Source organism: Lynx rufus, unplaced genomic scaffold (assembly GCF_022079265.1).
Source record: "Lynx rufus isolate CCGP_SWC_20201006 ecotype Redwood Valley unplaced genomic scaffold, mLynRuf1.p SCAF_10, whole genome shotgun sequence".
Lineage (NCBI taxonomy): Eukaryota > Metazoa > Chordata > Mammalia > Carnivora > Felidae > Lynx > Lynx rufus.
This window is the reverse complement of record NW_025814824.1, coordinates 77,087,157-77,100,521: the sequence shown is the minus strand read 5'-3', so window position 1 is coordinate 77,100,521 and position 13,365 is coordinate 77,087,157. Positions and strand designations below refer to the sequence as shown.

The following is a 13,365-nucleotide window of genomic DNA, read 5'->3' as shown; positions in this document are numbered from 1 at the left end:
GCTTCCAGGCCCGAGTCAATCTGGGGGCTAGAGGGTGGGGTATGACACCCCTCCGTCTACAAGCATTTAATGCAACCCCGGAGGCCTGGGTGGAGGAGAGAGGTGGGATCCTGGTGTCTGGAGACTGAATACGCGAGTTGCGGGAAAGAGGGTGAGGAGGGGGGCTCAATTATTTCAGGGACTAGAAGAGGGTCCAGGACTTGTTACTGGGCTCCTGGGGAGACAAAGTTAAGTCTTGGCCATCAAGAGGCGCCCCCTACCCCCTAGAGGGCGGGGCTTGGAGCCAGGCTGGGCCGAGGCGCGCCCCCAGGTGCAGCCCGAGGGTTGAGCCAGGGGTGGGGGTGAGGCTGGGCGAGCTGGGCTGAGCCGGGAGGAATTAGAGGAGGCGCGAGGGGTCCTTAAGGGTCAAGAATCTGGAGAGGGGTGGTGTGGCTAAAGACCATCGTGAGGGTGGCATTGGGGGATCCTGGGAAAGGAGAGGGGGCGACTGGGATTTGCACGAGGCCGGGCGGGGCCTCCGGAACGCTCGGGGTCTGCTGGGGGGAGCCAGGAAGGGGGGGGTGGCGGGCGGCGGGGCCCGGGGAGGCGGCGCGGGGGGGCGGTCCAGGGCCGATCGGGAGGCGGAGCCGGGAGCTGGGGGCTGCTGGCGCGCGGCTCCCACGGCTCCTTAGCTCCGGCGTCCTGGTTAGCTCCGGCGTCCGCCGCCGCCGCTTCCTCCGCTTCCTCCTGCTTCGCCGCCGCCGCCGCCGCTCGCAGCACCGCAGCCCCTCCCGCCATGGCGGCCGCCGGCGCCCGGCGCAGCCCCGGCCCCGGCTCGGGGCTCCGGGGGCGGCTGAGGCTCGGCTTCCACCCGGCGCCGCCGCCGCCGCTGCTGCTGCTGTTCCTGTTCCTGCTGCCGCCGCGGCCGCTGCTGGCCGGCGCCACCGCCGCCGCCTCGCGGGAGCCCGACAGCCCGTGCCGGCTCAAGACCGTCACGGTGTCCACGCTGCCCGCCCTGCGGGAGAGCGACATCGGCTGGAGCGGCGCCCGCGCCGGGGCCGGGACCGGGGCCGGGACCGGGGCCGCCGCCGCCGCCGCCGCCGCGTCCTCGGGCTCCGCCGGCTCCGCGGGCACCGCCGCCGAGTCGCGCCTCCTGCTCTTTGTGCGTAACGAGCTGCCGGGGCGCATCGCCGTGCAAGACGACCTGGACAACACCGAGCTGCCCTTCTTCACCCTGGGTAAGGCTGGGCGCCGGCACGCGCGGGATCCCGAGGAGCCCCGAGCCCCTAAGTGAAGCCGGACGGGTGGGGGCGCCCTGGGGATCCCCGCCCCGGGCTGCCCCGAGCGGGGTTGGGAGAGGGCGGCCGCGGGGCCCGAAGGACGTACAGGTGGTTGGAGAGCAGGACGGGCAGGAGGTCCCCGAGAGCGCGTGGCGGGAGCTCGGGGGCGTGCCGACACTCCCGCAGTGGGGACCTGTGTCCCCCGCTCTCTCAGCCCAGGCGTTGAGCTCTGCCGCGATCCATCCCCGACGCCGGAGAACCCAGATGGCTGAGTGTGTTGGAGCTGGGGACCCGGGTCGTCCAGCCGCTCACCGCTCCTCCGGGCACTGTCCCTGGCCGCTCGCGGTTACCGCCCCCTCACTCTCACCTCGGAGTTGGAGGCAAGGCTCTTCCAGATAGATTTTCTCGAGAATCGGAGCAGAGAAGCTCCATGTGGGATCACCCAGCCCGCGTAAACTCGGTCTCCGTGTGGGTTGTGTGACCTTGGCCAAGTCGCTTCCCCTCCCTGGGCCTCAGTTTTGGCCATCTGTGAAATGGGGCAGGGGAGGGTTGAGTGATTTCTGAGGTCGCCACGTCCAGGTTCTCTGATTCTCCCCCCACCGTCCTTGTCGCAGTCGCATTTCTATCCCCCTTCCAGGGGACAGCAGGTTGGTCCTCACGGCGCACTCGCTGGACCAATAATAACAACTCAAAGGCCAGAAAACGGCAGGGAAGGGGGAAAGGGTGGGGGTGGGGTGGGGGCTCAAATGGAAAAGTTAATCCGAAAGTTCGCCAGCAGCTCGCTGCCTGCTGGTTCCCAGCGCCAATCCCGGAGGAGTCGGCCCTTCCGAGGAGCTGCGGGAAGCGCGGCTGATTTCCCACCCGGGTAATTGATAGCTTAATTATCTCGGAGAGCGTTTACAAAAACGTTCCCCCTTAGCTCTCCCGCGCTCGCGGATCGCTCGCTCTCCTCCCCTTTCGGGGGCGCGGGGCGCGATTGGCTGTCGGAGTCTGGCCAACGACAGCGCCTGGAAGGCGCCGGGGGCTCGCCAGGAGACTCCCGAGCCCTTCTTCCCCGGATCCGTGCCTTCTCGGGATCCGGCTCGGCCCTGGCGTCTCGCCGGTGAAGCGCTTTCGGGATCCCGGCTTGAACCTCCGAGGTTAACTCTTCGCTTGCCCGAGAAGCCCTAAAGACGAATCCGGAGACTAGAATCCTCTCTCCTGGGAGCCATAATATTTTAAAACGTGTTTTTGTGACCCCCGCCCCCCTTCCCTTTCACGCTGGCCGCCTCTGGAGATTTGAGGGAGTGCCAGGCCCGCTCGCGGTCGGTGCTCCAGCCTCGGGCGTCTGGCCCCGGGGCTCTCCCCAGCTGGCTGTAACCTGAGCTTTGCTGAGCTTTCTGGGAGGCGCGGCGGGAGTGCGCCTTGCAGGTTCCCTGGGGACTTCCCGCGGCGGCGCGTCTAGCGTGCGACACACACACACTCTCACTCTCACTCAAGCATACACACACGCACCGACACACATGCACACACACCAATAGCTCTTCCCACGTGCACCTGTGGGCCTGTCCATTTCAAAGGAAGGGGTGAGGGTGGAGATAGGGGTTCTTAGGGCTGACTCGTGCCGCCTCCTCGCAGGGAAGGGTCCTTCTAGCGACCCGAAGGGTGTGCCTTCAGCACCACTTACAGTTTCACATTTCTTCCATCCTCGTGATCTCTCTACTCTAGGGTGTCCTGAGAGGTCATGAGTGGGAGGCTTCCTAAATGGCTGTTCAAGTAAGTGCGTAGAGGGGGACGTTCTAGGGTATGGCATGACTTGGAAGCAAAGACCCCAGAGCATTCCAGTTCCCCAAGGATGTGGAGGACCGGGTCCAGCCAGCTATCGGAGTCCCCGAAGAATTCCTGAAGCTGGCAATCTCTGCCTTTTGAAACTTAGGCTTTCAAGAGGGAGTGGGTGCCTGGGAGCTGGGGCAAGCTGAGTGAGGAGCTGCGTGGGGAGCTGGAAGTCTTGAATCCCCCAGGACCCCAGCATCGGCTGGAGAGTCTCCAGGCGCCCTCCGCTTGGAGCCTTCCGCCTTCTCTGACGCAAGGCAGCTGAGCCTGGCGGCTGGGGACCGCCTGCTGAGGAGTGGGGGGTTGCTGTCCTTCTCGGCAGCTCTGAGCCCTTAGGATGCATGTGGGGAATTGTGTCTTGCCTCCTTCTTCTCCCCCCAGCGCCCTGGACTGGCAGCTCAGGCGCTCCCTCCGGGGGATTTGGCTAGCGAGGTAGTCACCAGATGGCCGAGTGTAGCAGGAGCTGTGTAGGGAGACGTGGGTTTTTTATTTGTGTTGGTCTTCCACTGTTTGCATGTAAACATGGAGTGCACAATGAGCTCTGGGAGGGCCAGGCTGGCTGGAAACGAGGGCCAGTGTGTGTGTATGTGTGTGTGTGTCTGGGGGTGGGGGGCACTGAGTCATTTATGGCCTTATCTTCCCTAAGGTCCCAAGGTAGCTCCATCCCATCATTTCATCCCCAGACCTTTCAAACATCCTTGCTTAGTGTTTTGTCTCTGGTGTGCTGGGCGAGTCTTTCACCACTTCCTGGACAGTTCAAGGGATTTGGAGACGATATACGCCACAATTGCCTACGCAGTCAGCAAATGCCAAATCCTGCCAATAGTGGGGTGTGTGGAGCCACCACTAGGGGGTGATAGTGTCCGCAGAAGCCCTCGGGCCATGCTTTGGGTTGTGGGCTCAGAGTTGGTGGTGGGAAAATGTCCTTGGCGTTAAAGGGGGCGAACAAACAAAGGTGCAGTTCCCATTTTACTGTTAGTTGGTGCACCTCAGGGTGCATACATTGCCTACCATCCCCAGTCACCAAAGTCCCCTGCATATCTGGCCCTGTCTCCCTCCGTTCTGCTTCTCTTGTTCCAGTTATTGGCTCTATTATCGGTAATGCCTCTCTATAGCTCTTCTCTCCCATCATGTTCTAGTCTGCTTTATATAGATGGAAGTTTGCCTCAGACTTGAAGTTTCCCCCCAATTTTCAGTGTCTGGGCCTCTTCTTTAGAATCTGATTATATAAGTCACTGGCACTGACAGAGTGAATTTCCTTGAAAGTGATCAAGAAATAGCAAATAGTTATCGAATCCTTAATGAGGTGCTAAGAACTTCACGTTTACCGTTTATTTTTAATCCACATAAAACATATGAAGTCAGCATTGCAGTTATTACCATTTCACGGATCAGGAAGCATTTTTGGAGAGGTCAGGTATCTAGTCCAAGGTCGCAGTGCGGGTAAATGGCAGACCTAGAACCAGAATCTCATTCTACCAGACACCTACCTTCTTGGTAGTTGTGTATTGGCAAAGATGTGTTCAGGGGTTGGTTACATTTATGGAGGGCCTGGGGCAGGGTCTTGGAGAGAAATACACCAATCATCAACATGACAGCAACATTTCTCAGAGGAACTTCAGCTACACTAGGGTGCCAAAGTATGAGAGTTTGAAAGTAAGGCATGACCTTTGATGACCCTGCCAGCTCAAAGTTCCATGATTCATGGGATATCAGAGGGCATTCTATTTAATGGTGCCAATGAGTGACGGAGATTACACGTTCTATAACATCTCTGTAGATTCAGAGAAGCCTGGGGAAACTTCCAGAAAGGGGGAAAAAAAATGCATGAGGCCTTTGTGGGGGGTGAGGTTGGAGGAGAAGTTGGAAGCTTCCGTGCAGCTTGGGAGCTTAGTGTTGGTTAAGATCTGGAAATCTCAGCTGTGGCCCACTGTGACCTTGAACAAGTCATTTATCCCCAGAGCTTCAGTGCTTTGTGTGGTAATATGAGTGGGTAGAGAAGCCCTAAAATAATCCTTCAGTGTAGAGACGCTATGAACTTGAAGTGCCCTGATGCACTCTGTTACTCTGACTAGCTCATCTGGCTTCTCACTGTCTCCTTTCTTTTGCTGGTAACACAGGGTGTTGGGAAGGACTGATTGAAAAGAAAAGAATTTAAACAGGAGCAAGTGCCGTGCAGGGCTTCAGAGGTGAACTTGCACATCACTCAGTCCTCATATGCCCCCAGGCAGCCCTGGAGTCCGCTTGTGGATTTAGCTTTCATGCCCACGGTTAGGGAGATGGCATCCTTCTTCCTGGACCTGACAGTAGCTGGACTGGGCTGTTTACCACCAGCCTTGATTCAGCAAAAGGGGGAAAAAGATAAAATTGAGGAAGCCCTCGTTGTCAACATTTCTTACTAAGCTGCCTTGGTATAGCAACTGCATAGCTGAGGAGTGTACTCTCTATTTGGGGGAGGGTACGTAGAAAGGAAAGCCTGTCCATCAGTATGTCTGAATGTACCTGTATGAGTACATCTGGCAAGTGTCCTGAAGTTCTGCCCCAAAAGGATGCTCTTTGCAGGAAGCTGATTGGCCTGGTCTGCAAAGATTCATGAAAACAGAGACAAAAATGGATACCAAAAGAGAAAAGCCTCTGGAAGGAATTAGGACCCAGGCACCAAATCAGAAAGGTTGCTAGAAGCAGAGAATTTAGCCTAACAAGGACAGTTCACAAAGGGCCGGAGGAACTTGCTTCACAGGTCAACAGGGAATGAGGAACGTGCTTTTTTCTGTGCAAGGTGCAAATACTAGGGGGCTGGTTCCCAGGAAGCTGTCCAGAACTCAGCATCCTGACCTCTAATGATTATAGGATCCATATTGAAGAAAGCCTGTAAGCAGACACTATACAGCTATCTGGCAGGCATTTGGACACAGAACCGAAGTCCTAGGAGACAATGAGACTATCTGCCCTTTTTGGTTTCCAGCTTAATTCTGAAGGTTGATGCCAGTTATTAATAGGGAGAAAAAAACATACAAATAGTAGTAATCTGGGTCTTCTGTAGGGATTTCTGTCCACAGACTACTCATTAAAATCAGTTCCAGTGTTCTTTTCCTTATGGGTCAGAGAGAGAAATTCTGGGGTGGACAAGATGGCGAATGTGATATCTTCCGACAAAGCTAGGTTTAAAAATACATATGTTCCTTTCTCAATTGGGCACCAGGTCCTTAGCACCAAATAAAGTATTGGAGTAGTACCACACTCCAGGCCCCATCCTGCTGTGATGGTCCAGCTTCCTGGGATATTGTAAATGAGGGTCGCAGTTAGGGGCGTGTTCGGTGGTCTCTGATCTGAATCTTCTTTCCTCTTTCCACTTGCTTCCCTCCCCCATCCCCAGCCTTTTACCAGCTTGAATCTGATGAAATATATTTAATAATCAGGGCAGATAGAGATGTATTATCTGCCCTCAGAACGTACCAAGTTCCTGAGAAGGCAGTGGGTCAGGGAGAGAGGTGGATTCGCTTCAGCTGTGTTACAGAGGCTCAAGTCCGGTCAGGGCCAGCCGGATTTGCTGTTTCGGGGGGTCAGTGACACCAACTGAGGTAGCACCGCTCTGTAGGCTTTGGTGTGACCCACAGCTTGATAGGTTTCCTGAACTGGGCCCTCAGGCTGCAAGAGTATTCTGTAATTTTAATTTCTAGCAAGTTCGGCAGGTTTGAAATGGCCTCTGGCAAGCAAAATCTGTTGCTCACGTCCTTGCTTTGCTGTAAATTAGGCCTTGGCTGCCATAGGACAGTGTGAACACATGTGCTTCAGGGAGAGAAGGGTGGAGAGTGACAGTGACGTCCTTGGGTGAATTCATGAAAACTTTTAGCATGACCGTCAATGCTCATGGGCTCAGAGTACACAGAGTTTTATATGGTAACATGGGCGTTCAGACTGGGGAAGAAACCTTCTTGAGGACTGGCAGTTCAGACTTAAACCCAGTGGTCTTGGGTCCCACTCTGTGTTTCTTTCCGTCACACTGGACCTTGAACACATGACCGTGTGTTTAAATATGTCTCCGTGTCTGAAACTCAGTTGAACAAACTCTCCTCCCTGCAAAAGAAAACCCCCAAAACAAACAAACAAAAAAAAAAAACACAAAAAAACCACACACACAAAATGCCCGAAAAACCAAACTCTACGGAGAAAAATATCCCTAAGGAAACTGAATTTGTTCTCCTGCCCAAGTATCCAGCTGGTTGGCTCCAATCTCTCCCGAGAACCAGAGCTGATAGGTTTTGTTCTGGGGGAGGAGGAAGCCTCATTGCTTTTTACTCTAGCTGCTTTTCGGGGTGAGCAGAAGCAGCCTGCTCTTTTCCAGGAAAGGGAAGAAAGTTGGATTTAACCTTGCGGTAGAGCAGCATTATGGGGTTGCTTCCTTTACAGAGCTCATGCTTTCCCAAGTTCTCTCACTGACCAGCTAGTGGCAACAGAAGATTAACTATAACGAGAGAGAGAGAGAGAGAGAGAGAGAGCTGGTGTCTCTCCTTTCCGGGAGAGCTTGCAGCCTTTCTGCCCTGGAAGGAGGCAGACAGCAGTGCTTGGAGGGACAGGATCTGTTCTCCCTTGCCAGCGCTCTCCTTCCTCTGGCTCTTTGCTGCTGTCTGTAGTTCTCCTGGACAACAGTCCCCATAAAGACGTCCCTTTGGATGGGAAGGGGGATGGATGGGGACTACACAATGTAAGATCCAGGACGGAAACCTTTGTAGCTTCCCTACCGGTGTGCTAGAACATGCAAGCAGTCCAGTCTGTGAGTGAAGCATCGACGGGGTTGCTGTGTGGTGTAAACTCTTAGGGTTTTCACCTGAAGAGAAACCGTTTCTCCATCCCCATTGTCAAAGGGGGAGGCTCACACCTCAAGGCTTCTCTCCACTACAATTTTAGAAGTCAGCCCCATGGTCTCTTTGCCTCTAATCTACCCTCTGTACTTGCCGACAGCGTGACTGCATTGAAAGCCCAAATCTGATCGTGGTTGTTCTCTTCTAAAGCACTTCACTCGGGGCGCCTGGGTGGCTCAGTCGGTTAAGCGTCCGACTTCAGCTCAGGTCATGATCTCGCAGTCCGTGAGTTTGAGCCCCACGTCGGGGTCTGTGCTGACAGCTCGGAGCCTGGAGCCTGCTTCCGATTCTGTGTCTCCCTCTCTCCCTGCCCCTCCCCCATTCATGCTCTGTCTCTCTCTGTCTCAAAAATAAATAAACGTTAAAAAAATTAAAAAAAAAATAAAGCACTTCACTGCTTCCCCACAGTTCTTAGTATGAAGTTCAAGCTCCTTATTGTGGTATAAGGTCCATGATCTGACTCTGTCCAGAGTGCCCTATGGTAAGAACCCTCCCTTCTTGTTTTGTGACTCCCCCCCTGGGAAAATTCTTTCTTACCTTTGAGACTGAATTTAAATATCACCACATCTTTGCAGCCTCTCTTGACCTCACACTGGAGTTGCACACTGGAGCCTTGACGCCCAGTATCAATATAAAAGAGTAGTATAGGGGTGCCTGGGTGGCTCAGTCAGTTAGGCATCCGACTTTGGCTCAGGTCATGATCTTGTGGTCTGTGGGTTCGATCCCTGTGTTGGGCTCTGTCTCTCTCTCGCTCTTGCAAAAATAAATACATAAACAAATAAACATTAAAAAAGAGTACTATGATTATGATTAGTCCCTTAACTATTGAGCACCTGTACTGTGCTAGGCACTGTTGCAGGTGCTTACGATACAACAGACAACAAAAGACAAAGCACTCTTATATTCAGAGAGCTCATATAGAGAAGTGAGCGAGTGAGGGTGTGGGTGGGTGTGTGGCGAGGAGAGGGCGCTAATGATGCACATAATAAATAAATAAAAGGTAGTATGTGAGAAGGTGATAAATTCTATGAACAAAAGGAAATTAAGTAAAAGGGAAATTTTGGAGATGAGGAGATGGGTTTTCATGTTACATAGAGCAGAGAGAGGGGAGCTCGTTGAGAATGTAGGATTAGAACCAAGACTTGAAGGTGGTGAAGGAGTTGGCCAAGCAGCGATCTACGAAGGGAACATTCCAGGCAGAGAACTGTTCTAGCAGAGACCTGACTGGGGAGCACGCCTGGGATGCCCAAGGCTTAGCAAGAAGGCCAGTGCATCCAGAGTGGAGTGAGCAAAGGAGGACAGGACAGGAGAGGAAGTAGAGAGCCAGGCAGGATTTTAAGCAAAAGAGTATCAACATCTGACGTACGCTTGGTAAGAATTACTTAGGCTTCTGTGTAGAGGAGCAGAGACAGAAGCCGGGAGGCCTGTAGGAGTCTGTTCAGGTGAGGCATGATGGTGGCCTAGAATGGGCATCCGTACTGGGCAAAACTGGAGAGGTGTTGGAATTGCACTCATCAGTCTTAACATCTGAGCTGGAATGCCACCCCTCCCATAGAGACTTCTCTCTTTGAGCTCTCCTAGCCATTTCCTCTACCTTCTCCTATCTCCCTAATATTCTGAGGGTGTTTATAGGACTCAGAATGAGGTCAGTTTGATTGGAGAAAAGTGTGCTGGGTTTAGGGAAGATGTTCTTTTGCAAATCATGGAAGCCAGATAAGGGATTGGAACTTTTTGCATTGTGGCAAACAGAGAAGCATTGAATGTTTTGGGGAAGATGATACACCATGGTTTTGGAATCACCAAATGTAGTAATTTAGGACATTATCTTTTTTTTTTTTAATTTTTAACATTTATTCATATTTGAGAGAGAGACAGAGCACAAGTGGCAAAGGGACAGAGAGAAGGGGAGACAGAAACTGAAGCAGGCTCCAGGCTCCAAAGCTGTCAGCACAGAGCCCAATGTGGGGCTCGAACTCACAAACTGCGAGATCATGACCTGAGCCGAAGTCGGACGCTTAACCGACTGAGCCACCCAGGCGCCCCTAATTTAGGACATTATCTAAACAAAACGCTTCTGTCTAAAGATGGGGAAGTCGAGGTCACGTAGCAAGACGGTGATGAAGCCAGAACCAGATCTCAGTCTACTGACCCTTCCTCTGATGTGTCTTCCTCCCGCCTGGGGGAGGGGCAACTGGGCCACTAGGGGTGGGGGGCCCGGGTGTTCCAGACTTTATCATTCTGGCATGAAGCAGGCTATGTGAGGACATTTATTGAACATTTACTGTGCCCCAGATGCCATGCTGGTGTATCTGTTCTCTCATTTCACCCTCTCTACGGGCCTGAAAGACCAGATTCGGGCCACGTTTTAGGTGAACTCTGAGGCTCAGAGAGGTTAAGGGACATGCCCAAGAGCACACAGTGATTATACGGCCGGGCTGGCTCCAAACCCAGGCAGGTGTGTCTGGTTCTAAACCCCCTGCTCTCTCCCTTCGTGTGCTGCACGCAAGTAAGAGTGCTCTTCGGTTTCCATCTCTTTGACAACCTCTCTTACTTTTTCTCTCTTCCTGCTCTCATTACCAAGAAGTTGCAGACGTTTCTATACAAGAACTTCAGGTGTGACAGCCTCACAGGCCCAAGGGACTGAACACCTTGTTTCTGGGCTGCCGGGAGCTGACTCAGCATCTCCCCAGGCCCTTCCTCTCTGTGCGGTGGTTCGCCAAGAGAGCACGAGGCCTGGTCTCATTTTCTCTAGATGCCACTCATTATCCCCGAGTACTCCACAGGCAAATTCCTACACTTCCATGCCTTCTTCACTCTCTCCCTTCCCTCTTTCCTCACCCCCTCTTTGCTTTCTGCTCTCCCTTCTTCCTTTTCCACTCTCCTCTTCTCTCGGTGCTTAGGGAAATCCCTCCTTGTGCTAGGCATAGTGTCATCCTGGGGGACCTGTCCTTTCAGGCATGTGGAGAAGCTCTCTCTTCTCTTTGTAGAAATTGCCAGGACGTCCCTTGTCAGAGATCCAGCCCCCTTTTGACCAGGTGCTCTCCTCTCCACCCCATGTTGAGTTTTGTCCACTGAACGCTTCTTTGCAGCATCGTGCGCTTTTAATGTTCCCGCCTTGAGAATGGAATTTATATTACATTATCTATACATATGGGATATATATACGAATCTATAGCATTTAGATATAATGCTGTAAAAACCCAAATAAATGTATACCTTTCGTAGAATATTAGAACTGGGTAAAATCCTCTGACTTTCAGCCCAACTCCCTCATTTACCTGGCAAAGCAGAATACGTTTTCCAAGATCCCAGAGCTAATCCAGGCTCCAGCCCAGCTCTGCCGATTGAGAGGCAGTGTTCTGGGGTGGAACACGCACCAGCTCTGAGGACCAAGAGCCCTGGGATCAAATCCCAGATGCTCTACGTCTTAACTGCCGACTTCTGTGGGCCACCTCTCTGAGCCTGTTTGCTCACGGGTAAAGTGAAGATGACATAATGATCACTTTTTGGGGTTGCTGTGACCATTATTTTTGGAGAGCTCTCCCTCCGTAAACTAGATTTTCATGAGTGCCTAGCACCGTGCTTGGTTTTTACTCGCACGAAGCCCAGGATCCTTACAGAGATGTTACGTGCAAAGCACCCAGTACCGCATGTGGCAAGGTTTGCGCTCCAAGCCTCTTAGCCACCTGGAATCCTTTTTTGGAAAGAGGTGGAGGTTTCAATAAATAATGAATGCAAATTACTTTTCCCTTCCCCCTCCTTCCTCTCCAGCACGCTGTCCTTACAACTCCCCCCTCCCTTTCCTTCTCCCCCAGGCCAGGCAAAAAGGAATGCAATTGACCACTGATCTCTGCTCCTTCTCCAGAAGCAGGGGGAAGCAGGGGACTCCAGGGTTGTCTGAGGACAGTTTGGACAGAGAAGCTCTTAGAGCCTGAGTCTGAGGCAGGTGGGTGTTGTAGGAGGCAATCGGGGCAGAATTCTCTCCCTTCTGGTGGTGGCTGGCTGACAAAGCCTTGCTCTCAAGCACCCAGGAAAGTCACGAGTGGCTTTGCAAGCAGCCGAAAAGGGAAGGAACATTTCCATTAGCAGAATCAGCAGTAAAGAGATTTCCAGTCACAGTAATAGCTGCATTTGGGGGAATCATTTCAGTGGTGACTGTGGGCGGAGGACGGAAGGGGGTGGAGTGGCAAGGAAAGTCACAGAGATGTCTGGTTCACTTGTACTGAGTCGAGAGCGCCCAAGGAGAGCCAGGTGCCAGACTCAGAGTGACTGTTGGGGAGTTGGGCGGGTGCGTGAACGTTCTGGACCTTCTGCTTCCCTGCAAATGGACAGGGCTTCCTCCTCAGGGGTCCGTCCCCACGGGAGGCTGTACATTCACACTATAGTGCCTTTGCTCTGATTACTTGGGTTACTTCTTTCAAGATTTAGAGGCAGCAGCAACTTCCTAGGCTCTTGGGATTTGTAGGAGGGAAAGCTCCCAGTTTTCCCTAAAGTTCCCTACTCATTAGAATCACTTTGGAACCCAGTCTCTCATTCCTAGACTTGCTGAGGTACCCAGAGGGGCCTGGGAATCTATACCTTAAGAAGTGTACCAACTCTGTAACATATCCATCCGGGACCTGCGTGGATGGCCCCTGGATACTTCTTCAGCCTGCCTCCTGCCATTCTCCTTGGTGCTTCATGCTCTAGCCTTACTGACGTCTTGCAGATTTATGAGGGCACCGTGAACATTCCCCCCACTTGATCCTGAATGGAAATGCTATTCTTTCTGGTTAGAATGCTTTTCCCATCCCTGATTCACCTGGCCAACTCCTAGCCTTAACTCAGCTAGGACCTCCTCTGAGGAATCTTCTCTTTCTCCTCCAAGGCTTGGATAAAGATTTTTCCCCCCAAGTGCTCATCCCCCTCCCCTTAGGATTGCCATACTTTGTGAATAAAAATAGATGCAAAAAATAAAATACAGGATGCCCAGTTAAACTTGAATTTTGGACAATGAATACTTAGTAGAATTATGTCCAGTGCAATATTTGGGACATAGTTGTACTTAAAATGACTCTCTGATATCGGAAATTAAAATTTAACCAGACATCCTGTATTTTACCTGGCAAGCCCCAGGGACTCTGTTTCTCTGTCTCCTGTCAGTGACCACACTGGCAACATGTGATTTGCTCCCCAAACCTGCTCTTCCCACATCTCCCCTGTTTCAGGAGATCGGGCTTCTATCCACCCAATTACCCAAGCAAAGGAGTCATTCTTGAAATGTCCTTTCTCTTGTCCCCCATTCTTTCATTCAGCCAACCTTACTGGTTTTACTTCTAGAATGACTCTCAGTGTCCCTCGCTTGTAATTTCCTACTGCCATAACCTTCATTCAAGCTTCATCCTTGCTTACTTGGGCTGTTGTATCAGTCTCCCATCTTCTGGCTGTGTCTC

At 52.6% G+C, this 13,365-nt stretch overlaps 1 protein-coding gene across 3 annotated transcripts in view; it reads left to right on the top strand.

Moving 5' to 3' along the window:
• The first annotated feature begins 775 nt into the window (after positions 1-775).
• Positions 776-13,365, top strand: part of ASTN2 (astrotactin 2) — an 882,297-nt gene continuing 869,707 nt past the window's right edge. For all 3 annotated transcript variants that reach the window (XM_047068551.1, XM_047068542.1, XM_047068534.1), the window contains exon 1: positions 776-1,217. In XM_047068551.1, coding sequence (XP_046924507.1) covers positions 776-1,217 — 442 coding nt within the window. The remainder of the gene's footprint in view (positions 1,218-13,365) is intronic.